At 37.9% G+C, this 27,566-nt stretch overlaps 1 protein-coding gene across 3 annotated transcripts in view; it reads left to right on the forward strand.

Annotated features, from left to right (window-relative positions):
* The window catches only part of Tenm3 (teneurin transmembrane protein 3), a 654,883-nt gene that overhangs the window by 194,847 nt on the left and 432,470 nt on the right, over nucleotides 1-27,566 (forward strand). For all 3 annotated transcript variants that reach the window (XM_029570439.1, XM_029570440.1, XM_029570441.1), the window contains exon 3: nucleotides 6,032-6,310. In XM_029570439.1, the coding sequence (XP_029426299.1) occupies nucleotides 6,032-6,310 (279 nt within the window). The remainder of the gene's footprint in view (nucleotides 1-6,031; nucleotides 6,311-27,566) is intronic.

Here is a 27,566-nt window from a genome sequence, read left to right on the forward strand (position 1 = left end):
TATGCAGCTTTCCTCCAGATCTGAAGATAAAAGTTCAAGTTTCTAGTTTATGCTAGTCACACATTTTTTTCATAGCATGTATATGGATCGTCTCCAGCTATTTCCTCTCTGGTAAAAGTTTGGGTTTTTAAATTGGTGCATCAGTGCTATAGTAAATGTTTGTTGCTCATTTAGAATGAAGTGATTTTGATTGTATAGCATGTAGTTCCAATGACAAATAATTTGGGGGCTGGAGAATTGGCTCACAGGTTAAGAGCACTGGCTGCTTTTACTGAGGACCCAGGTTTGGTTCCCAGTACCCATGGGATGGTTAACAACCATCTGCAACTCCAGTTCCAAGGGATCCAACACCCTATTCTGGCATCACTGGGAATTGCATGCACATGATGTACTTGTACCGCAAAACACTCATACACGTAAGATATAAATATTTTTAAAATCTAAAAATAAATAATCTGAACTGAAAAATCTTTGTAACTTTAATGGAAAAGGATTTTATAAGGAATAAACAACAGCATAATAGAAGACAAAGAAATTTATAGTGAAGTACTAATGGTGTCTCAGACCAGCCCTCCAAGAGCCAACAGCTTTTGAAAAAAGATGACTTGTATTCCAAATACTCACTGGAAATATCAGATACTGCTTTGCAGTGTGGCATACTGGAGAACCAATTGATAATAACAGGTGTTGGCAAGAATATGGACTTGGGACCCTCACACACTATGGAGGTAAAATAGTGCATGTGTTCTAGAGAGCATCTGCAGTTCTCCAACAGATCAAACATCAAGATACCCTATGATTCAGCAATTCTAGCCTCTCCTAGAGATTAAGCAGGAGAAATTAAGACATATATACACACAAAGCATAGAATCTTTTTGTTATGTCTCCTTGTAGCTCCAGCTGTCCTAGAACTCACTGCATAGACAAGTTCACCTTGAACTCACAGAGATCCTCCTGCCTCTGCCTCCCAAGTGCTGGGATTAAAGGCTTGCACCACCAGGCCAGGCCTTAGAATCTTTTTATACAAGCTGTCCCAAATCAGAAAATCTCTACAAATGGAAGTAGATTGGTGGTTGCCTAGGACTAGAAGAGGAAGAAAGCAAAGAGAAAATGGGAGTTAGCCCCTAATTATGGGATTTCTATGGGGTTAAAAAGAATGTTCAAAATATAATTGTGGTCACTGTTGCAGAAGTCTGTGAGTACCCAAAAAGTTTGCAATGTACACTTTAAAAGCATGAATATTATGGAATGGGAGTTACATTTCCCTGGAGCTGCTTATTAAAAGAAGATAACAGAGCTAGGGATATAGCTCAATTAGTTGAGTGCCTGCCTAGCTTGCATGAAGCCCTAGTTTCAAACTCCAGCACCACATAAAACCAGGTGTGGTGCTGCACACCTGAAATGCAAGTAGTTTATGAGAGAAGACAGGGGCAAAGGATGAAAGGTCAAGGCTCCAGGATGACCAGGGCTATATGAGACTGTGACTTAAAATGTGACTTAAAAAGAAAAAAGCAAATTAAACAAATGAGAGAGAGAGAGAGACAGAGACAGAGACACTGAGACAGAGAGAGAACAGACAGAGACACTGAGACAGAGATGAGAGAAAGAGAAGAAAGAGAAAGAAAAAGACAGAACTGCTGTTGCCCTGTGACACTTACTCTCTTTTGTAGTGTTTTTAAATGTTCTTAGAAACGTCCCTCCCTGCTCTGACTAGGTTCTTAATGTGTAACCGTCGGACAGGTAGCTAGCCCATCTCTCTGATCCCCTCACTTATTGAGGGGGTAATTGCTTTGTTACCACATTTGAAATATTAGTTCTTACGTTATCAGTTCTACTTTGTCACATACACCAACTCATTTTTTTAAATATAAACTTTCTTTTTTAGTGATCCAACCTGTCTTGGTTGTGTTTATTCAATTTTTCTTTTATAGATTTTTCAATTTATGGGTATCATAAAATAAAATTGCCCAATCTAATCCAAGCTAACCCTGCATTTTAATCACAGTGCATTCTGCCCTCCAGTATACTTTGTTCTTGCTACAATTTATTGTTTTGGTCCTGTTTCAAATTGCAATTGGAAGCTCTGCTGTTGGCCCTGCAGATCAAGGTTACTGAAACTCAAAGCACAGGAGATAAATACCTATTTGCCAATTTTATCCAAACAATTAATAAAAAGACTATGAAGGGCAAAGAGGAAGGTTAAGAAAATGGTGTTAGAACAACGACAGAGAATGTAAGGCTAATGAAATCTTTCTTACTTGAAGCTGCAGATGACCATAAGGGATTCTTAGATGTGTTTATTCTGGTCCCAGAAGTATTTTGGTGAATTCATATGTCCTCCATTGTCTACTTTGCTATGTTGCCCTCAACCCTTTCCTGAAACAAAGCCAGCCCAACCCAACCCTCCTACCTCCTCCATCCATTACCGGATGCCCCTTTGCTCAGTCAGCAACCTTTCTTCTCTCTACCTTCACTGTATTTGTCAAAACCATGGTAAAACATACAGTGTAAGTGTAGCCTATCTTATAAACATCACTAGGTCATAGAAATAACCTGACAGATTAATTATGGTTTAATGATGAGTTTTCCCTAAGGGCAATCCCATTAAAGCAAAGGATGCTAAAATCAAGAATCCCTAACCAGGGGCTAGAAAGATGGCTCAGTGGTTAAGAGCTCATACTGCTCTTGAAGAGGACCCTAGTCCAGTTCCTAGCACCCACATCAGGCTGCTCACAACCATCTATAACTCCAGCTCCAGGGGATATGAGACCTTCTTCTGTCCTCTGTGGGTACCTGCACTAACCTGCGAATACCCACACACAGACACACACATACACATACTGAAAAATTAAATAAATCTTTTTTTAAAAATTAACAAAGAATCCCTAAGTAAAGAGAAGAATTAATAGCCATAGAATTTGAAGCACTGAGGTATGTCTGGGGTTGAGGTGTTTTTCAAAGAAAACAACAACCTACATAAAAGTCAGCTTTGGTAGTCATGTGAGTATTTGCAAATGATTTGAACATTAATCTCTCCTTGCCTTCAAATCACGTCTGTCTATGATTATTATGTCTGCCAGTGTATTAAGACAGTTTTCAGTTTTACATAAACCATTGCTTATTCTCTCTCTCTCTCTCTCTCTCTCTCTCTCTCTCTCTCATGCTGGGATCTAACTCATCACCTTACAAATGCTAAGCAAGTGCTGGTACCATTGAGCAGATCCCCAGCCTGGATTCCATCTCTTAGGCAAAGTCATGAGAGCCTTGGCAGATGAAAAATAATAGTGAAGGGATTTGAGCAGAATGTGTAGGTGGCTTTAACCTAGATCCATCTGAGGCCAAGTTCAGAATTCTTTCCTCTGGAAGCAGAAATCAGCTTTCAAATTCAGTGAAGAAATCAAGTAGGGATTCATGCAATTGTATTTGCTTTTTAGTTTGAGGTTCAGAACTAGCCATAAAGAGATCTGAGTCATTGCGAGCCAGTGACTGCAGGGATGGTTTTGAAGTTTCGCTTGTACATATTAATTCATGAGGATATTGTGTGGGATATTTAGCTGAAAATTGAACTATGTTTACATACCTGGAGAACTATTAAAGAGCACAGGTTTCTACTTTCTTTCACCTCATAGATTTTGTATCCAGATGGCAATAGGGTAAAAAGGCATTAACTTGGAGAATGTTCCCAGTTGGAGTTCAGGAAGTGGAGAATTCTCACAGTTTTTTGTTCTGAAATACAGACACCTCCCCAAATAGGAGAGAGAATCAAAGCATGCCATCATAGATTGTTAGCCCAACTCTAAGAATTAGCGTGCATTCTAATTTGAAACCCTTGTGTGTATGATGGTAATACTTAAAAGACTTAGAGCTCTCACCTCATTTTAAGCACAACCTATAAATAACAATGAGAAAATGTTTCCACAGCAAGCCTACTAACTCCATGATTCCATTGGCCTTGTTTGGATTGGCTTTCGTAAGTGAAAACCACTTAATTTCTTTAAGACTACTGACAATACTGCCTTACCATAATGTAGTTCCATGCTTTTTCCCTGTCTGGGAAGAGGCAGCTTTTCCTTTTTTAAAAATATATTTTATTTATTATTTTTATTTTATGTGTATGAGTGTATTGGCTACATGTATGTGACTCTTCCCGTGTCTTGCAATGTTGCGGAGGTCAGAAGAGGGCGTCGGATTCCCCTGGAACTGGAGTTAAGGACAGTTCGTAGCTGCCATATGGGTGCTGGCCATCTCTCCAGCCCCAGCTTTTCCCTTTTTAATAAAAAACATACTTCACATCCTTTTTTTACTCCAGTGCTATTCACATCTCCCTGATGAGCACAGTTGGATTTCTAGCTAATTGTACATGAGTGTCATTGTCAGAATCCATTTGGAAGTCTGACTGAGATACAGCTGATTCCAACTTCTGATAGAACCATAGCAATAAAGCAATTAACCACAGTGGTTAAAATGGGCTGGGCCTGGAGGGGTATAATATCTTTACAGCCAAATATTTACTATATTGTACATTATGTTTGATTTATTTCCTAGAAGATTCAACATGCCATTTTATCACAAATAATTTATAATATCCCCTCTTTAAAAAATTTAAGTTTCTCATATCAGCAAATTAACTTTAAAATATTCATGGAAATCCATAAGATAGAAGTGGGAAAATTAAGACTATGAGTCATATAAATACTTAATATTCGTAGAAGATTTGGCAAAGAAGTTGCACTTAAATCAGTCTTTGCATACTATTATTCTTTATAGGTATTGGATTCAGGAGGATGCCTAGATCTAGGACCCCATAATACAGACGAGAAAACTGGAGGAGCCTTATGTAGGATTCTCATCAAGCATGTATTCCACTCTTCTAATTCATAAATCATAAGTGAAATTTCAAAATAAAACACAAGATCAGAAGTGTCATTAATAACAGTAGTCATTTTAAAGTGTCACCTAATTTAAACACTTTGGCTTTAAGTGATTACAGTGTCATGAGTTTTATTATGCTCAATTTATTAGTAAAGGCCTGCAGAGTTCATAGCCATTTATTTTTCAGGGAACTTGATTTTATCATTAATTTTTAAATACATATCACTCTCACTTTATTTTTTAGAGTGAGCTTTATTTGCAAAAACTGGTTCCCTTTGATCAATACAGATGCTTCTAGGTGTTCCTTAAAGCAAAACGTCTAGAAAGTCATAGATATGCAAAGCATGCTGCAAATTTTCAAGATGTTATACTCCCAAACTGAGTGTTCATGCACACACACACACACACACACACACACACACACACACACATTTGAATTGGTTCCTAAGTTAAGATAGGAAGATATAATAAAAATGACCAAACTCCTGTTTCTACATAAACAGTAATTTACTCCTGAGACCTGAGGCAAAGTGTTCTTTTCCCCAAAGAAGTGACCACTTAAGGGAAAAATCCCATAGTTTAGGACCTGGCTCAGGACAAATGGTTAATTTCAGACCATTTCTATTACTTCCCAAGCCTGCTAAGCCAATTGTACCACTGTTAGTGAATTCTTCCCCTGAGCTGTTTTCATGGTCAGAGCCTCCCATTCATCTCTCTGGAGGTGCTTGAGGATTTAAACAGTTGACAAAAGGGATCTGAGCTGGAGCCTGCAAACTGCCCACTGGTCCTCCTCCCTTCCCATAATTGCATCCACTTGACCATATGCCATACAAAGTAAGTGTAGACACCTGGTGCTGATCACAGACACTTCAGTGTTTGTTTTTAGGAAAGTTTTCTTGAAAGAAGAAAGAAAGAAAGAAAGAAAGAAAGAAAGAAAGAAAGAAAGAAAGAAAGAAAGAAAGAAAGAAAGAAAGAAAGAAAGAAAGAAAGAAAGAAAGAAAGAAAGAAAGAAAGAAAGAAAGAAAGAAAGAAAGAAAGAGAGAAAGAGGGAGAGAGGGAGAGAAAGAGAGAGGGAGAGAAAGAAAGAAAGAAAGCGACTAAACTAAAACTAACAGTAATCATATACTCACTAGTTGTTATCTTTTTTTCCCCTAATTAGGACAGAATTTTACCCTAAGGCAGTTAGGAGTTTGTGAACCAGCAACTCGAAGAGGACTGGCATTTTGTGCGGAAATGGGGCTCCCTCACAGAGGTTACTCTATCAGTGCAGGGTCAGATGCTGATACTGAAAATGAAGCAGTGATGTCCCCAGAGCATGCCATGAGACTTTGGGGCAGGGGGGTCAAATCGGGCCGCAGTTCCTGCCTGTCAAGCCGGTCCAACTCAGCGCTCACCCTGACGGACACAGAGCACGAGAACAAGTCGGACAGTGAGAATGGTGAGTTGAATTTTTTGCTTCTCTATATTGGCATTCAGTGCTTCTGTGTTCCAGCTGACTGTGGTTCATGTTCTCCTTCCTTCTTCCCTCCCAGCTTTTCCTTTTTTCCTTTCTTTTTTCTTTCTGTATTAATGCAGTAGAGCTGAAGAAATATTTTTGAATACTGTGGGGTTTTGTTTTTTTCTTGGGGAAAAATATTTGACATCAAATTAGTAAATTATGCAAAGAGTCTATTTTAGATATAGTTTTGTAAAACAGTTCAATCATGTACAGGAATAAAAGACTGACTCTGACTTGTATTGGAGCATGTCACCTGTTACCTTGTAGGAGTAGGAAAGCAGTTGTTGTTGATAAAGTTTACCCCAGAGCCAGCTTGCAATCAAAGATGTCTTTGTAGGTTCCTCTTGAAGATATCTTAAAGAAGTTTCAGAATCTTAGAGTGGATGAGTGAGCACACAGAATAGTTTATTAACAGGACTCAAGTGATTGAAGAACAAATTTGATCATGCTTTAAACTTACTAGTTGATGAGAGCAATTGAAATCTTGGTAAAGAGTGAGAATGTGGCTTTTGATGTGCATTGGGAACTGGATCATTCTGCAATTAAATCCACATAAAAATTGGATTTAAGAATGTCCAAATAGCAGCTTTGCATATTGTAAGAAAAATGTCATTATAAATTACTGGTACTTCTGTCCTATTGCCAGTGCCGAGCAATAATATAAAAATAGTTAATTTATATTCAATAATAAATTGAAAAGAAAACTTTAATTTTTAAGTCAGTGCTGTTCCTAAGAAGAATTGGAACATCAGCACTAATGCATCAGACAGTAAAAAAAAAATCTCTCATTCAGTTTTTAATATTAACAACACACTTGCTCCTTTAGTCTGATGATTAGTGCTCTGCCTATCCGATGCATCAAAAAGCAAAGAGAAAATTAAAATAGAAGAATTGCATGACATTTGCAATGAAAGATGATTGTTTATTAATACTATTTCATCTCTATTATTTATTGAGTGATCTTGTCAGCTTTACTTTGTAATAGGAGAGCAGATCTACAATGGTTTCAGTGATGTCATAGCATGGGTACTTCCTCCTGCCTATTAGATATTTCCTTCCTGTACATGGTGGGTGTGTGATTTCAACCATTGTAAACAATATTATTATGTAGCAGATTTTAATGCATTAAATCAAAGTCAAGATAAATTACTAACATGCACTCAAGATCTTAATTTTGGAAGTGTCAGTTCTTGGAGGAGACTGGCTCTTTTCCACCCCCAAACATAAAACAAGGACAGTTCTATCTCACAAAATGAGTTTTAGAATCAGGCTGTCAACTCTTTCCTCAGCTAATCCATTCACCTCAGTACATTCTGTGCTTACATCAATGTTCATAGTGGATTCAGAAGTTACTAACCTTAGCTACTTAATTTGCAATAAATGCTGCTTCCTATCTATATGTGCCTCACATGATAGCCCTTGAACAGGTATATAGTTATACAAAAGTATTACATTTAGCCTCTTATTTTCCCAAAATACACAATAAAATTTGTGATACTAGGCAAGAAAAGAGGGGAATGCATCGGGTTAACACATTATATTCTTGTTATCCATGTCACAAACCATCCATATCTCTATCTACTAGATGTTTTTTACATTGGGTCTACTTGCCCTTTCCACCTCAAGTTTTTGTAGCACAGCCTTTTCTTTTGTATTAGTAAAATATAAATTTATTTTATTGTTTTTAATTATCTGTCTGCTAAAACTATGTCATAGCAAATTTCCAAACATGGGCCTTCCCCCACCCCCAGAAAATATAATGATAAAACTCTGTAAGTTTTAATTGGCAGTTTGTAATGTCTAAATAGCTGGGAAGAGAAGAGAAAGACATGTGAGTTCCTCACACCATTGCATCTGTTACTATTAACTAGAGGGGAATGGGTTTCCCTGGTATGCTCATGGACCTTGGTGCTTAGAGAGGTAGGAAGGTTAGAAACTTTGCATCCTTTGACTCCCTTCAATGGTAGTTAGAAGTGAAGGGGGCAGGGATACAGCATCAAGATCCTGCCTGGAAACTTATGACACATGGGTTGGGTGAGAGTAAACAGGTCAGCTAAGAGAGGAGAAAACGTGTCAAAGGCAATATTCGTTAAACTGGGCAGAGATTTAAGTTTAAGTAAACCTAATGTTTACTCTTTCCTCAAGATTTGGATGTGATTATTTTTTGAACATCATTTTGATGATCTAAGAACTCTCAATGAAGTCCCTTTAAGGAAGGAAACAAGAGGGAATAAATAGATGTCTTATCCTCTGAATACTGGCTGTTGTATCTGTTTCATATGCATGTCCATAGGAATATTTTAGATTCATTTATTTCTTCTGAAATTTCCATGAAGGAACAAAAATTCATTAAGTAATTAGCATCTAATAAAGCACAGTTTTCTGAGGTATGTAGCTGACCTTAGAATTTGGTGTTGTGGAATAGAAAAAGGTCAATAAAAAATTGTTTTTCCTTATATTAAAAATTATACTTTCCCCCTTCAGCTAGGTTATAATAAGAGTTAAAGTTTGCAATTTTATATATTTGCTTTTAATATCTTTATAATGTCCTCAAATATTTCTAATATAAAATTTCAAAAGTAACTCAATTCTACTCTCCTCGGTATTTTAAGTTACTTTGACTTTGACAAAATACTGACCTTCTAGTTACATTTTCCTTTGTTTCTTCACTCATTTTCATGGTCTAATTTTATTCTTTTTTGTCCTGGCTTGAGATGTCAGTGTAAGTCCTCTGATATATGTCCTATATAAAGGTTGAAACAAGAGAAACCTAGGTAAAATATTTCAAGAAAATGATAGTAATCGAGGACCCAGACATGGCTTTATTCATCCAGTTTAACATGGAAGTTTCTGTTGACTATTTTCATTGCTGGAAATATATTGGATATATTTTTTTGTAGAAGATATTGCTTAGATTTTCTACAAGTATGCCAGCCAAGTGCCTGATTTTCTAGTTATAACTTCAAAGGAAAATTTAGTCAATAAAAGAGACTAGATTCATTTATTTATCAGCAAAGAGGCCAGGAGTTCACATTAAGAAGGTACTAGAACTGCAAGGCTAATGAAATTTTGGTGGCTGGAGCATCCTGCAGGAGTCAGTCTTCCGACCATGTCACACGCCTCCATGTCAGCAGAGATTCAAAACAAAGTGATAAAATTTATTCTTTTGCAAAACTAACTTTTTATTAGCCAGGGGAATTCGAGGTTAAGAAGTGTTTGGAGGAGAAAATAATTCTGGTATATTGAGTTCCACATGGAATTCCAAGCTCAAGATGTGGGAGCGGTCCTTTTTTCACACTTAAGCGCACTGCTGTGGTTGTAAAGTCCTTGTTAGTTGACTGCCTGGCAAACACGAAGACTCTGAAGGGCTCTGGATTGCGACTACCTGTTAACAGCAACTCTAGTAAGCAATTCATTGAAAGGTTACAAAACAAATGTGATGGGCACCGTAATCAAAGGTAAAATTACCTTTACCGGTGGGCTCTGGATCATTTTAAGCTTCTTTCCTCCCCCTGGTGTGTGCTTAACCGATCCCTGACTGAATCCCCACTATCCAGCTTGGCGAGTAATCTGATCTCGATTCTGAATATCTATCTAACGTCAGGAACAAAGGAATTTTCATTGTTTTCAAAGCATCCATCATTCTGTCTTGAAAATGGTTCTAGGGGGCTGGAGAGATGGCTCAGGGGTTAAGAACACTAACTGTTCTTGCAGAAGACCTGAGTTCGAATCCCAGCACCCACATGGCAGCTAACAGCTGTCGGTAACGCCAGTTCCGGGGGATCCGACAGCCTCCTCTGTTTTCCGTGGGCATTACATGACATGGGTGCACTTACCTACATGCAGGCAATCACACGCACACACATAAAATAAAAATTTACAAAAGGCCCTATTTGTATCATTTCCCAGCAGCAGCAGAGCATTGCATTCAGTCTTTGTCAGCCTCCGGTGTGGCATGGCAAAAGGTGCTAGGGTGAGGAACATGACAGTCAGGATTCAGATCTGCTCCTTCATCCTGACCCACCACAGTCTCCTGGGTCACCTAGACTCCCAGCTCCTCTGTCTTGCCTGCTGCTTGAGATGCTAAACTGCTAGATCAGAAACGCAGTGTTCATCGGCAGTCCCTCATCTCACTCCTTCCTGTCTTGTGTATGTCTTAGGGCCTCTGAGGGGAACATAACCTTTGAGCAGAAGGCTGACCTGCAGTGTGAGGTAGGCCAAGAGGGGTTGACCTTGCGTTTCTACCTCTTCATGATTCAGAGCCTAGAGAGCCTTCATGGAAAGTTTTCTATTGGCCCCTCGGCCTTCAAGCTCTGGGACCTAGGGCGAGTCACTTAACCTTTCTGCAATACAGTTTCTACCTGGGAAAAGGAGAAATAACAGTGACTAGTACACAGTTCAGCTGGATAAGGCAATTATGGAGTATATATTATGCTTAGAACAGTACCTGGCATCTAATGAGCTATTAGTGAGAATGTGCTGTTATTAATTTTTGAAAAGGCAGAAAATTGTGTCTTTGACTGATTATGAGAATTAAATGAAATGAGCAATATCAAGTACCTACCTAGTTTGGGTCCACAATAAATACCTCTCCCTTTGCTCCCTGCCTCCATTTTACCTCTCCTTATACTCCCCCTATGTTCAGTAGTCAAGTGTGCATAGGTTTGGTAAGAAGAAGGAGGACTAATGGTCTCCTCTAGAAAACTACTGACAATTTACATAGTCTGTAATTTCTGTAACCATTTATTAACTCTCTTATTTTCCTCCTAAACCCCGCATCCTTTTCGATTGACTGTAATTAAATGAATGTGCATTGAATAGTGCTGATAATTAGCCTGATGGCTATAGACTTCAAAGACTTCAGCCTGTTCCTTCCTCTCCTGGCCAGAGGAAATTTCAAAAGTAGTGTTTCCCTCAAAGGCATGTTACTTAGACAGCCAGTCAATTAAAAGACAATTTAACTGATGCTCATCACTTCACACAATAAAATAAATCATTCCCACAAGACTTTATTTCTCACCTGAGGTCTTAGCAATGCACCTGTTGTAGAACCCTACTAAAGCCACAATAATTGTGTGTGATACTAAAGTATTAAGGGCTAATTCAACTAACAAAAAGGCTATATCATTGAAGTAGTCTTTTTCTGTAGAAAATACTTGCTTTGTAAAGCTAAAATCGTTTTCAAGGAACCAATTTTGCTTGTCCTATAAAATAGGTATTTTAACAGTCAACTTTCTGTAAGGAAAGAGAAAGTCTAAAAGTGGAGTTATTGTACTTTAAGATATAAAAAAGGTATACCCTTTAAACCCATTTGATACGCCATTATCGGATACTGTTTACATCCCTCTCTCAATAGAGAACCTGAGCTACTTTGCAATCCGAATTACCATGTCAGGAGGAATGTGTTCTCTGGATGCGTAGGCAGAGCAATTTCCTCTCTTTCTGAGCAGCTGCGTACGGGCAAGAGGGAAGAAATAGAAGGATCTATAAGCTATTCCCTTACCAATTAAATTCTAGAAGAGTCTGAGAGAAACCACTCATGTCACTGGAGTACCCTGGGCTGTCCCCTACTCATGATGCCATGAGTGACACGTATGCTCTATGCACACAGGGATAATATCGGATTTTCTGAAGATAATTCAGAGAGAGAGATGTAGTTTTTGCCTCCCTAGATTAATCCCACCCCTTCGTCTTCACCCACAAATCTTTCTTTCAGTGTCCTTTGGAAACTGATTGTGGGAATTAAGATGGAATTCGCTTGCTGGAAGAAATAAGTGCCGTTCCTGTGTTGTTCTTATTGGATAAGATGCTGTTACACATACTAAGTTATAACTCTAATGTAAATTCCATTATGGTCTCTCTTCTGGCATGTCGTGGTCAATTCTGGCAATGTCTACCCTTGTAAATTCTATTTGATGGTTTATGTTGGTGTTCTCTATGTCAAAAACAGCAAAGGTAATATGTTGGTGTGCTTACTAAATCAAGCTCAGAATTAAATTGCTGCCTTGCAAAATAGAGTCAATTTCTAATTTATAAAAATAGTTGCATTTCCTTGATATGTATACGTTTATAATTTCAATCACAACTTATCAGCCTTTGACACTTAAGGGTGAAATATATTTACTTTGTCCAAAGGCCAAAAATGTCGAAAGTATTTGGGCACCTTTATCTAATCCTTAAAAGATTTTAATGTTAACTCTTCAGAGGGGGGAATGTTAGAGTAGCAAAAAGCCCCATTTAAAAAAAATAAAAAAAGAAAGAGTACATGAAGTTATCAGAAAAAATTAATGGGGAGATACAGGAGCAGTTAGAGGGGAGGGAGTTGGCATGGATTTGATCAAAACACCTTATACACATATATGAAATTCTCAATAAGTTATTTTTTTAATTTTTAAAAATATATTTACTTTGTGGATATATATATATGTCACTCTTTAGCACAGAAATAATGATTTAAGTAAAATTTTAAAAACGATGCTATGAAACTAAAGTTTTGAAGACTTACCATTGTTATTACATCACTTAGGTATTTTCATCTTAAGAAGATTTTAAGAAAACTGGATGGTTTGTGACTTATCACATAGATACTATCATTTCGATTAAACTCATCTTGTGTTAGAATTATGTAGGAGATAAGTTCTCTATGCTTAAATTATGAACCTTCTTTTTCTGGAAGAGTTAAAATCAAAGTGAAGCATACTAATCACATATCAAAACTAATGATGTGTGCTATTTTGATTTTTGAATGCGTTTTTGATATCCTTGAAAAATCACAGTGGTGGCAATGAGATTGTTTTAATTAATGAATTCAGTAGCAGTGAATGCTGAATCAGGTTTATGGATGTAATTATCACTGAAATAGAAAAAATAAATGTTAGAGTCATAGCATATCAGTTTATTTGCCATTCTGAGTGTACTCGAGTGTTTGAAGAGCAACGAACTGATTTTTTTGTGTGTGCCATTTAAAGAATAATCTCAAGTTATAGCAATTCTGTTTATTAATATCACATACACATTCAGTTTTATATGTGAAAATTGTATACATTATTTAGTGAAGAGTTTGAATGATAGTTTTAGTATATTGCAATTTTCTTAAATGTATCGGTTGACTTGAGATGGTTTTTCTGTAATGAGTAGACTATACATAAAATAAATGCAGTAACTATTAGAGTGCATATTGAGATAGATGCAAATGCATATAAACTTGAGAAAAGAGCAATTAAAAAATGTCTGATGAGTCTTACCTTGACTTTAAATATTATTTTGAGTCACACAGAAACTGTAAATTGAATTAAGTTTAGATGTGACTTATTGATTTGATTTCTTATTTAGCACAGCCACTACATCTTTATTCAATGCATAATAAATGCTGACTATTGTACCAAGTGCTGGAAAGCAAAAATGAATAGACTGACCTCTAGAAGCTCACAGGCTAGTTAGACAAACAGGCATGCAGACTCATAATTGGATTTTAATACAGTAAGTGTTATGACAACAGAAAATGTGAAGTAAGGGTCAGCACAGACCAGATTGCTGCCAGTAAAGAATAGGGCAGGAGAGGAGAAAGGCATATATAAAGGAGGAAGGAGCTGGCATCCTAACAGAGGCTGACAGGATACATAGAGGTCCAAGACACAGACAAAACCATGAAGGAAAACTTGGTAAATCTCTAAGGATGGTTCCTAAAGCTACGTGTTTTCTGGTGCCTGCAACATGTGGCAGCTAAGACTACACATGTAGCTTGAGAACATAGCAAGTGCTCTTTCCTTAGAGGAGTACTTTGTTCTCCACATGATAAAGAAGCTGGAAGGGATTGTCATAAGAAGACTAGTTATGGGTACGTGAAAACAAAGGGCTTTGAAAGCAGCTGGGAATGTGAACCATTTTCCTGTAAGAGAGGTGCGTGACCTTGTCACCAGCCTGCTCCTCACCCAGTTGCAGTATTTCAGATGAGGTTTGTCTCCCAAAGGTTCATGTTCTTGAAGCTTCTTCCTCAGTATGAGGATGCTGAGAGGAGTTGAATCTGTAAGAGGTGGGCCTGAGGATAGTGCTGAGGTCACTGGAGGCTCATAATGAAGAAAAGGAATCTGCTACTCTCTTCAGATCAGGTTGTTATAAAGTGAGGCTACCCTCCTCGCTTGCCTCCTTCTGCACCCAGCTGGTTTCTCTTCTGCGTTTCTTCCATGTCAGGTCATAGTCAAATGGACCTGGCCACTTCCTGCACAGATGCTTCAACCTGACAGTGAACTTTAAACCTCCCAAACTGTGAGCCAAACAACCCCCCCTTTTTTTTATAGAGTATCCAGCCTCAAGTATTTTGTTACAGAATAAAATGACAAATACAGAGGCCAAACTTGGAAACAAATTGACTCATTAAATAATGTGAGAGTTATCAAAGTGAGAAAAACATAAAAATGAGGTCAAAGAACCAGGGAAAAAATGAGACCCATTCAATAAAGAGAATCATGATTTCACGATTGATTCATTGTATGAGATCCAGGAAAAGGGGGATATTTCAAAAGACTCTCTTGATGTTAGCCATGTTGCCCATACCTGGTAATGCTGCCTCTTGGAAGGATGAGACTTCAGGATGGTTACTGGTTTGGGCTGCATGATGAGCATACCTTAGTAAACAAAAGATACAAATCTGAAACATAAAAAGGCTATATTCACTAATGTAAGCCACTGGGTAAGTGATATTACAATCCAAATTGGGAGCTAAAGTGTATTGCTTGTGGTGAAATTCATAATTCAGACCAGGACAGGTTGAATTTGAGGTCTTTATGGGGTACTGACATTCAGTACTCTATTGAGCAAATATATGTTCATATATTTATGTACTTATAAGTAAATGTATAACTCAGAATATTTTAATAAGTATTTACAGAAAGCCAGGGATAGAATTAAACTTTGGCCCAAAAGCAAATAAAAAGAGAAAAGCACAGGCACTGAAGCTAAAATCCTGAGGTCACCAGTGTTTAATGTAAGGGTGCAGAAGAGGCCCAGTGAAGGAAGCCAAGAGGGACCATCCATGAGGCTAAAAGAAAATAGCAGCAACAATGCGTTCCCAGAAGGTAAGAGAGTAGGGGTGTGAGCCGCAGTCTCAAAACATCCAGAATCAGCCCCACTGACTGCCAAAGACACCATTTGGATTGGAAGAGAAGATCCCACCCAATTTCCATTAGGTTCAGGGTCAAATTGCATAGGGTTGGATACTCAGCAAAATCCTAAGCTGGGTACCTGTGAGTGGAGATTATACTTTCCAAAGCTCAATCTGGCAAGGATAAGGGAGCTAGGCTGGAAACCTCTGGGGAATTCAGGAGAAGGGCGTATTTTTGTATTTTATCTTATAAGACCTTTCCCTCTAATGAAAGGGAAGGAGAAAAGAGCAATAGGGAGAGGGTGGTGGTAGAAGAGATGAGAGTGAAAGTGAAGAGCTAATCTCCTCTCAAGGGTCAGAAATGGAAGCAATCCTGGAATGCCAGCTTGGGTAACTTGGAGGTTTTAAGGCTTATCTCTTAAGAAACTTTTCATTCTATAGGGCTTTAGTTTGTTTTGTGTGTGTGTGTGTGTGTGTGTGTGTGTGTGTGTGTGTGTGTGTGTGTGTGTGTGTGTGTGTGTGTGTGTGTGTGTGTGTGTGTGTGTGTGTGTGTGTGTGTGTGTGTGTGTGTGTGTGTGTGTGTGTGTGTGTGTGTGTGTGTGTGTGTGTGTGTGTGTGTGTGTGTGTGTGTGTGTGTGTGTGTGTGTGTGTGTGTGTGTGTGTGTGTGTGTGTGTGTGTGTGTGTGTGTGTGTGTGTGTGTGTGTGTGTGTGTGTGTGTGTGTGTGTGTGTGTGTGTGTGTGTGTGTGTGTGTGTGTGTGTTTTTAATTAGTTTGGGGTCTGCTATAGAGAAAGATACACTTCTGTCCATTGTTAATCAAAATACCAATAAAAGGCTATTCAGTGTAGTAGAAGTAGATAATTAAGCTGGATCTGAGACCCTGATTCAGAAACAAATTTTGGGAGAAAGTGCATTCTTAACCAAAACTGGTATCTTATTTCATTTAATTCTGTACAATTGTAAATCTGTAGTTGGATGTGCAGAGTCTAGCGGAGAGCAGGTGACTACTGGTTGTGGTGCCTGAACTTCAGGATTGCATTCAATACTACCCCGTGGATATATAAATTTTGTTTTCTTTCTTGACCCTGCATGTGTGTGTGTGTGTGTGTGTGTGTGTGTGTGTGTGTGTGTGTGTATGTATGTCTTATGTGAAGAGGTGAGTTTTGTAAAAAACATACATATGTGGTTAAGAGCACTAGCTGCTCTTACAGAGGACCCAGGTTCAGTTCCCAGCACCAACATGGTAGTTAACAAATGCTCAGAACTCCAGTTCCAGGGATCTGATGCCCTCTTCTGGCCTCTGCAGGTACTGTACACACATGGTGCACTGACATACATGCAGGCAGAACACCTATACACATAAATTAAGAATAAATAAATTTTAGAGGCTGGAAAGATGGCTCAATGGTTAAGAACACTGGTTGTTCTTGCAGAAGACCTGGGTTCGAATCCCAGCACCCACATGGCAGCTAACAACTGTCCGTAACTACAGTCCCAGGGGATCCAACAGCCTCTTCTGACTTCTGTAGGCATTGCACAACATGGGTGCACTTACCTACATGCAGGCAATACATGCATACACATAAAATAAAAATAATAATTTTAAAAAAAGAATTAACAAATTTTAAATATATGGTGTAAATGCATATGCAAATATTTATATGTATGTTTGTGCATGCTTATAATTTTGCCCTAAGAATTAAATTAATAGCTACAAAATGAGTGCATCTTTCTACCTTTGTAACTGCCACATGGTTTTATAGTATCTTTTTGTTTTTAGCCCAGACTAAACTTGAACTCACAATGTAGCCCAGGCTGGCCTCAAAGTCACAGCCTCAGCCTCACAAGTGGTGGGATTCTAGGTGTGAGCTACCATTCCCAGCTGGTTTTGCACTCCTTGAATGATTTTTAAACTTTTTGCTTAAAAACAAAATGAATGTTTACAAGCATGAAATTATATAATTAAATTTTATTCATAAATGAATATCCCAGAAGTAGTATCAAGCCACAATTTAAAAAATACACAGTGGAGGGGGCTGGAGAGATGGCTCAGTGGTTAAGAGCACTGACTGCTCCTGAAGAGGACCCAGGTTCGATTCCCAGCACCCACATGGAGTCTACGAACCATCCTTAACTCCAGTTCCAGGGGAATCTGAAGCCCTCTTCTGACCTCAGGAACATTGCGCAACACGGATGCACTTAAATACATGCAGGCAATACACTCATACACATAAAATAAAAATAATAAATTAAAAAAAAAAACCACAGTGGAGACCAAGAAGCCTGAAGTGATGTATCCAAGCAAAGGAAAACTAGACCACTGAAAGACACAGGGGTGTTTATTATTTGCATATTGCAAATTCTAATATGATGGCTTTGTGAAGCAATGATGGGAACTATAATGATCAGGGTAAAGTGATTAGATGAGGAAGTCTTGCATTTTCAACTGCTTTATACACAATGCTGAAGTTCAAAAGGAGATCTTAAAATTTTGACATACAGCAGATGGAGATTCCTAAGGAATTTGAAACTGCTTGAATGAAATGTCAGTTGCTGCAGAAAACAAGTATGGAACATTTCGTTATAGTGAAATATGTCTCATTTACTGCAACTGGCCCACTACCATAGAGATGGCAAAACATAAATTGTGCTTACAGGTGAACTGAATGGTTTTAAAGAGCCTATTTAGAGTTTAGAACTTCCAATAATCTCTAGAATTTTTAAAGCATTTAATGACTATTTATAAAGCATTAATAAGACAAGTTAGTGATTCTATATGACAGACATGATGAAAGTACAACTTTAGATTAAGTGAATTTAAGAATGAAACATATTAATTTTTAAAATTCACTCCATTAATCTATTTTGGTTGCTCAGCATAGCCTGTTCATTAGACAGTACAGAGTAGCTGATAATTTTAATTAGTCTCTGTTTTGGTATTTACACTTTTGTTCTTTACCTCTGTGTGTATATTTTAAATGAAATTGCAGTTTTCCTTTTGAGCTAAATTTCCTCATAGTATTATAGGCTCTTCTATAAAAAACTGTCCATAGTATGATTTGTCATAAATGATTGACTCTACCCACTGAATGTGGCCATCTAGGTTGTTTGAATTTTCACTGTTATAAAGTATGTTGTGAGAGGAAAATGAGGAGATCTTGTTCAAATTATTCAGAACTTCAGTCAAGAGGAATACATTTAAAAAAATCTATTGTAAAGTATAGGAACTACAGTTAGTAACAATCTATTGTATTGCTGAGAAATAGTGTGTTATTACTTGATTTGCACATTTTACAATGGTAAAATATTTCAAAGTATGATTGCATATTCTACAATGTTAGTAAATATTTCAAAATATTATGTGCATTATACATACAATGCTGAAGTTAGTTTAAGTAAATAAACAAATAAATAAATTAGAGAAAATTAATTATTTTGTAATAATTATCTTACTGCCTAAATCTTTGCCCTTAATATTTCTTTATTACTACAGGATAAATTCTTGGAAGTGGAATTTCAGAGCCAAATGTACATACAATTTAGGGACTTTTAATATACCCTGTCAAAATGACCTGGAAAATAGCTTGTCTCAATTTACACTCCTATCAGCAGTATTCACAGGCAGTAACAAGTGTTCCCTGTTTTAGATTCTTGGCAATTTGGTAGATGAAACAGTGTCTTAATATTGCTGCAACTTTTATTCACTTAATTAATGTGCTGAATATATTCTCATAGATGTGTGTTCCATTTTTTTCTTCTGTGAATGCCTAATTCATGCCTCTAGTATTCGGTTGAGGTGTAGGAAGAAATGGGTCCTACAGATCTATGGGGAACTGAAGATAAAGGATACCAGAACATGGACTCTGAATTTTTCCCTGGACACATGTGGCCTTCATGACAGATTTGGTTGCAGGAGAACCTTTTATGAATGCACCCCTCCTTCAGTGCGGGCCTTCTCCTCACAGATATTTGCCTAAGTTCCACAATAGTGGAGAACAGTGACGGAAACTCCACACAGAGAGGAACTCAGGCAAATAGAAAATGTATGAGAATCAGTCTGCAAGACTCTGCCTTGTGTCAACAACTGCACACTAATTTCTCGAGATTCAAGTTACCAAGAAAATCTGTGTTTAATCCAACTCAGAACAGGCAATTCATTTTCGCAGTGTTTCTGTAGCTTTATTCAATAAATAAAAAAACTTAGAGCAGGCAAGAGTAACACTGGAGGGCAGAACTCTTTCATGAATTCATAGCCTGTTGGAAAAGATGCATAATATAGATTATAGATGCATAGTCACACAATCATAAATGAACATGGACAAGTAGGTATAGATCATTTTCCTTATTACCTGCAAGTGGCCTTTATATAAGATGATCTTATTAGCTTTTTGTCTCTCTACATATTTAGAACCTAATGTCTTGCAAATGTTTTTCTCAGTTTCATTTCATTTCAGGTATTTTTGATACTAAGAATTTTTAATTTTCAAAATATACTAATATCAGTGATATATACTCATGGCTTCCTTTTGTTTAGAAATATTCACACTTTTTCTGCTACTGTTTTACACTTAATATGTGTCATTTTTAATATAGTGGGTGATGTAGTAATTTATTTTCTTTCTATTCTGCCTACTTTTGTCAGTGTCATTCAATTTGATTGGGTTGCTTTATGATGTCTAAAAATTATGCTAATCTACTTAAATTTCAGCAATGAAACATCAGTAGGAAAGTCTGCTGTGAGTCTTGCAGAGAAGTGATATAGGATTTGTAAGATATCATAAGTAGGGGCTGGAGAGATTGATCAACAGTTAAGAACATTTGCTGCTCTTTCAGAGGACATGGGTTCTATTCCCAGGGAGACCCAATGCCCTCTTCTGGCCTCCTCCTCTGGTGCACTTAGATACATGCAGGCAAAACACTTAAAGACATAAAATAAAAATAAATAAATATTTTCAATAGGTGTCTTATTTTGAGGCTGGAGAGATAGCTCAACAGTTAAGAGCACTGACTGCTCTTGCAGAAGACCCAGGTTCAGTTCCCAGCACTCACATGGCAGCTAACAACTATCTATAGCTCCAGTTTCAGGGGATCCAATGTCCTCTTCTGACCTCCATGGGCATTGCACAACAAGGGTGCACCTACCTACATGCAGGCAATATATTCATACACATGAAATAAAAATAATAGATAAAATATTTTTTTAAAAGATATCTTACACAAATGGTTTTTAGGCACAAAATTCTGATTTGGTAATTTCTTACAATTTTACAATGCCATCTAAAAATAAATGCTTGCACAAATACACAATTGTCTACTAGCAGTGTAATTTGTAGCCTTTAGGCATAAAAATTACTATTAGTAGGGGGCTGGTGAGGTAACTCAGTAGGAAGAGCACTTGCTGCAAAGCCTGATGATCTGGGTTCAATCCCTGGAACCCACATGGTGGAAGGAGAGAACTGACTCCCACATTTGTCCTCTGACCTCTACAGTCAAACTATGGCATATGCACTTGTGTACACATGCACACACAATAAACAAATAATGTAAAATATAGTAAAACAGATTAAAATATGTTTATGGAGTTATGTACAATGTCAAATCAGTTGATGAGATCTATTTTCCATTTTTAAAAGTATAGCATCAAGTTGGGCATGGTGGCACACATCTTTAGTTCCAGTACTCGGGAGTCAGAGGCAGATGGATCTCTGTGAAATCGAGGTCAGCCTGGTCTACATAGCGAGTTCCAGGCCTGCTGGGGCTACAGGGAGACCCTGTCTCAAAAAGACCAAAAAAAAAAAGAAAAAGTAAAGCATTAATTCTGGAAAAACTCAGAATGTATTAAACATGTACTTTGTGAAAAAAAGTAAAGCATTCAATCCTGGAAAAACTCAGAGCATATTAAACATGTACTTTGTAAATATCTTTATATTAAATATTTTGAGAGCTTTTTTTAAAGAAATGAACTATGTCCTTTGATTGTTGGGTTTATGGACTTAGAGATGCTGAACTGGAAACAGAATTCAAAAACAGGGCAGCTAGCTTAAATACATTGCTAAAGTAATATGGAACAGGGAAAGCAATGAAGATTCAGAAAAGGAAAAGTTTTATAGAATTGGTCATGTTTGAGCAGGATTCTAGAAGGTGGTAAAAGGGCTAGAGAGATGGCTCAGCAGTTAAGACTAACTGCTTAGTTAGTCTTAACTAAGAACAGAAGGTTGTGGCTAACAACCTTCTCTAACTCCAGTTCCAGGAGATCCAATGCCCTCTAGCCTCCTCAGGCATTGCACAAATGTGGTACACTTACATACAAGCAAGCAAAGCACTCATATACATTAAAAACTCAATTTAGGGGGTGGTAGAAGGTAGAAGAGTAGTGCATGCTTGTTGCTGGAAAAACCTGAGGAAATGCTTGGAAAACATAAAGGAAATCATGGTGGCATTATAAGGAAGGTTCCCTATGCAGAAGGACCCTCCTCGGAGGAATAAAAATTAAAGTTGAGTTATATGGGATCGACTTCCAAAGAACAGTACATATCATGCTGTAAGGCCTATGAGTGCCTTGTGTGCAGACCTGTCCAGCCCATGTCCTTATGCAGACATGATAAATGGTGACTGGAACTTGGAACTGAGAAGCCAAGGTCTGCTGTGAAGGAAGAAAGTGATACAAGGGATGCTGCATCAATCAGGAACAGGTGATGCCATTTGAACAGGGGATGGGGATGTAGGCAGGAACTGTAATATGAGAGAAAGAGAGTAAGAAGGTAAGGAGGACACCTAGCTTTGTGAACAAAACTTGGAAAAATGTTGCAATTGAGGAAAAAAGGAAAGGCCAACAGAACAATGCATAAAACAGATTGGTTACCAACAGAATATCACAGGAAGAAGGAATTCACACTGCAGTTTTTGAAATAGTACACAGAATACGAGAAATATGAAAAAAGTAAATACGCAAGAGAAAATATAGTGTTTAGAGAACAAGCGAACAATATTAGAACTAGTTTAGTCTCAAGAGAAATATTATTTCTCCATGTTTCTGAGTCATCCCTCAGAACAGAACACTCAGTGATCACTCAGCACCCAAAAAGAATACTCCACCACAGTCCTCCAGTTAAGTCCCACAGGAACCAGTACCTAATGTGCATGTGCATTAATTTAGAATTAGAACCTAGAGATTAAAGGACAGAATCTGAAACTATTTCACTCCCGCTAAATTTCAGAGCAACTGTAATACCAAATTGATTTTCCCGTGCAAGATTATTGAATAAGTCATATTCCCTTTGCATCTGAGAGTTTCAACTCTGATTAAGATTTAAGTTAGACAGTTGTTGTGCAGGTGGCTTGTATCACTTTGGCTGTCTTAACATTGGGCCAGTGCCCTTTGATCCCAAGGAGGTAAAGGATTATGATTTCAGTAACACTTATTGTTAGCAGTTGCACCGAAAAGGTCTCCATGTTAACCTCCAACTGCTGTCATTTGAAGATTTTGGTTGTCTTTCTATTTTATGTTTAAAATACTGAGAGGTGTGTACGGACAGCCAAAAGAGAAGAGCACTTTCTGTAAAGTATTGTCATATTTTTTTACATGCTGTCCAAACGAATCTCTGTCTAAAGGGATAAGAATTAATGAAAAGAGATCTGTTTGGATATGTAGGATAAGAATATTGCCTGTGTCTCCTCATGAGCCTTGATGACTATCATATTTTAAGTAATTTGTATGGACTCTGTAGCTCATTGATAATTGACAGCTGTCAGGCGAGATTCATTTTCCTGAAAAAGAAATATAAGCAACGATTTGAACTTTAGGTTGGCACTTTCCATGAGGTATGTTTCTTACCCTATTTTAATTAGGAAATTTTACTCACAAAAATTCTTTTCCTGGGGCCTATCCTCTTCTACTATTCAAACATCATTCCTTTATGGAAAGGTTTACATTATCTCCAAGACCCCTGGCTTCCTATACAAAGTGCCATTGCCATGGAGAAGCATTTTGAACAAGTCATCTTGTTTTTAATAAATATATTTTTTTTCTATTTTATGTATATGTTATGCCTGCATGTATGTAAGTGCACCCATTTGTGCAATGCCCACTGAAATCAGAAGAGGGTGTCGGATCCCCTGGAACTGGAGTTATGGATAATTGTTAGTTGCCATGTGAGTGCTGGGAATCAAACCCAGGTCCTCTGCAAGAGCAGCCAGTGCTCTTAACCACTGAGCCATCACTCCAGTCCCTGATTAAGTAATAGTAACCTTTCCAGTGATAATAATTAAGGATTTTGATGTCAGTGTTGGGATTTTTGTAATTGCTTTTTATAAAAATCAAAATATGAGAATCTATATGGCAGAGTAGAGCTTGATGAATATAGAGGCTGAGATAGATTTTTTTAAAAATGAGTACTTCTAATAATGAATCCTAACAACCATTCTGAGGTTATTATTAAACCTATTATTTGGAAGGAAGAAAACTAAAACTTAGAAGCTAAAAACCTTGCTAAATTCACACAGATACTAAATGACAAAGCCACAGTCTAACTCCAAAACCTGTGATCTTAATCTTGGTCTTTAGCCTGTTGGGATTTAGAATTACCTAGGAGACAGACTTCCGGGTATATCTGTGAGGGTGTTTGCAGAGAGTTCGCTTGAGGAGGAGAGAAGACCTACCCTGCATGTGGGTGGCACCACTTCATGGGCTGGAGTGTCTGACTGAATGAAAAGGAGAAAGCAAGTCAAGCAGGAGCATTCATCTCTCTCTTCTTCTTGACTGGACACAACATGACCAGTCATGTCATGTTCCTAGCACCATGCCTTTCTCACAATAATGGACTGTACCCTCAAACTGCAAGCCAAAATAAGCATTTCCTTCCTTAAGGCATTGTTATCAGATATCATGTCATAGCAATGAGAAAAGTAACTAATACAGCTCCTGGCATACATACATATACCTGCTGTTCTGGAGTGAAACTCCTGGTAATCATGTAATAGATTATAGAGTATAGGTACCTTCAGGATTTACATTTTGATAAAACAAAAGAGCTTTATACACACCCTGCACATCACTATAAGCTTCTGTGTGGCTGAGTTCACTTTGCACTCCTTAGTTTAAATTGTTATCCTTAAGAAATGGGATTCATAAACATAACAGAAAGGTCAACTTGATTAGAGGTGTCTTGTTCCAGTTTCACAATGAATGCAGTGTTTTACCCACTGTCTTTGAGTCTGACATTCCTCAAACTGTGCCTTCTTGTAAAACTGTTTTTAAAATAGATTAATTTTGGTTAGGATAACACATTTAATTTTCTAAATTTTTCTCTTGAGGATTTCTCTCAAGACAAATCTTAAGTCAAAATTGGTCCAGCAAAATGAAAAGGTACAGATTTTAAAAAATCTCAGCTGCTACCTAAAGCAGTAAGAAGAATCAGGTTCACTTTTTTGCATCAGTGTAACATGATCCAAGGATCCTTTGTTTCTGTGTTTCTTGAAATACGTATTACATCTATGAACAATGAAGCTATGACCCTTGAATTAATACAGCAGACACCATTGTTTACAAAGTTTTGACTTTCATCTGTTCTGATTTTCCATCTCTATCACTGAGTCATTTCAGATTTCTTAAATGCATGTATTTCAATGGTGACTTTTATCTAAGTAAATATTAAGAATTCTGTGGTATTTTATAAGTTTAGAAAGCTTGCTTAGTTGTGATATGCAGAAAGGAATTCATTGCTGAACTCTTCTAAGCAGATGCTCTATTTAATAGATGAATGTGAAGCATCTGATGTTACCTAAATATTTCATTCATTTCCTTCTTTTCTGAGATAGGATTTCATGTGATCCAGGGCTTATCTAGAACTTTCTATGTGGCTGAGGATGACCTTAAATTTCTGATCCTCCTGCTTCCATCTCCTGTTTATGCTTTGTGGGGGGGATTAAACCCAGGGCTTTGCACATACTAGGCCAGGAGTCTAACACTAAGCCTTTCCCCATTTTAGTCAACCTTTTTAAAAGGTAAAATCAAGCTGGGTGTGGTAGCACAAGCCTTTAATCCTAGCTCTCTGGAGGCAGAGGCAGGTGGAACTATAAGAATGCAAGGCTAGCCTGCTCTACATAATGTATTCCAAGCCACCCAGAGCTACACAGAGAATGTGACTCTGTCCCCAAACAACAACAACAAAACAAACAAACAAAATTAAGCCTATTTAACAATCAAAAAAGAGCCAACTACATCTTTTTCTTCCTCTTTCATAAATTTTTCAAAGGAAGATTTGATGTGGAGCATACTGTCTTCTTTAACATGATTTAACTTGATTTCCATACATGATTCATTCCCCCTCTGAATCACATGCTATTATCAGTGACTTTCTTGAGATACTACCAGCTCTCAAAACACAATCTGGTTCAGTTTGTTGTTTTCTGGAGGAGTATTCGTGCAATTATCGGTTTCTAGGGGGTGATGTCTGAAAATCAGTTCTGCTTTATGTTGCTATAGGACCTGCCAAATGATTGACACTCATAATCCAAGACCTGGCATGGACTGTGAGATGTTGGTTATCTTCTTTGTGTGGAAGTCTGCAAAGACACAGCAGAGATAGATCACATGGTTTTTCAGGATTATCCAGTATCTGGGTTTACTTGAAAAGTTGTCCTGCATTTTACCCTACGTTCTTGGCATGAAGGCTGATCCCCCCTGCTGCATGACATAACTTTACAACCCTTGGGATACAAGATGCTGATTTTTGTTTTCTCAGAACTATTTCAGCCCAGTATTCATTCCTTTATAAACTGATCCTATGTCCTGGCTTTAGTTTCACTGAACTTTTCCTTCCAGTAATCTCATGTCTCTTTAGTTTCTAAGGACCTCAAAAATTCTTCTCAGAAGCAAGGCATGGTGGTACATGCCTTTAAGCTCAGCACTTGGGAGGCAGAGGGAAGTGGATCTCTGTGAGATGGAGGCCAGTCTACACAGTGAGTTCCAGGCCAGGTGGGGCTACAGGGAGATCCTGTCTCAAAAGAAAAAAACTGAAAAAGAAAAAGAAAAGAAATAAATTCTCCTCAGGTGTGGCAATGGCTCAGCAGGTGGTAGCACTTGTTGTTGAAGGCCTGAATTCTGCTGTCACAAGTTGTCCTCTGACCTCCACCCGTATGCACTCCTCACATATAAAGTCAATACATGTAAAAAAAAAAAACCTCCTGAGTCTTTTACACACACACACACACACACACACACACACACACACACATACACAGGCACATTTAATGTTTTTACTCACCTATTCTCTCACCTTTTTAATGACAGGAACATATTTTTTCTTAAAAATGTTTTGATAAATTTTATTAGCATATATGAATTACACATAAGAATGAGTTTCCTTATGAAATCTTCATGCCTGGACAGAATGTGTTTTTATCATTCTTGCCCTCCAACCCCATTACCTATTACCCTGTCTTGTCCTACCCCGACTAGTTCCCTTCTCATATGATAGAGTCCCCCTTCTACTTGATGTCATTTTCAGAGGGTGTAGAGCAGTGAGTTTAATCAGGATTACACACAGGAGCATGGACAGTTCACAAGTGGCTACCACTGAAGAAAATGCTCTCCCTTCCCCAGAATTAGCTTCCTACAAATCCTCAGGGAGGGGCAGGGCCTGTGGACCCCTACCTACTCCATGATAGTGTCCACGGGCCAAATTCTGTGCAGGTAATCAAAGCAAAGTTACTTTAATAACTATGACATTTATCAGCCTTATGTTAAAAAATACATTTATGGGGCTGGAGAGATGGCTCAGTGGTTAAGACTGTGGGTGCACCTACTCAGGGGCATATACCCTGTGGTGGTTTGAATGAGAATGTCCCCCATAGGATCCAAGTATTTGGACATTTTGTTCCCAGTGGATGGCGCTGTTCTGGGAAGTCTTAAAGTTGTGGCTATGCTGGAGGCAGGCTTAGAGAGTTCTTAAGCCTTGCCGGATCTTGTGCCAGCTTGAAGATGTGAGAGCTTAGCTCCCACTGCTCCTGCTCCAGCCACCTACTGCCACCATGCCTCCCCACCATGAGGTACTGTAATTCCACTGAAACCATAAGCTCAAATAAACTCTTCCTTCT

Source organism: Nannospalax galili, unplaced genomic scaffold (genome assembly GCF_000622305.1).
Source record: "Nannospalax galili isolate Female #2095 unplaced genomic scaffold, S.galili_v1.0 scaffold461, whole genome shotgun sequence".
In the NCBI taxonomy this organism is placed as follows: domain Eukaryota; kingdom Metazoa; phylum Chordata; class Mammalia; order Rodentia; family Spalacidae; genus Nannospalax; species Nannospalax galili.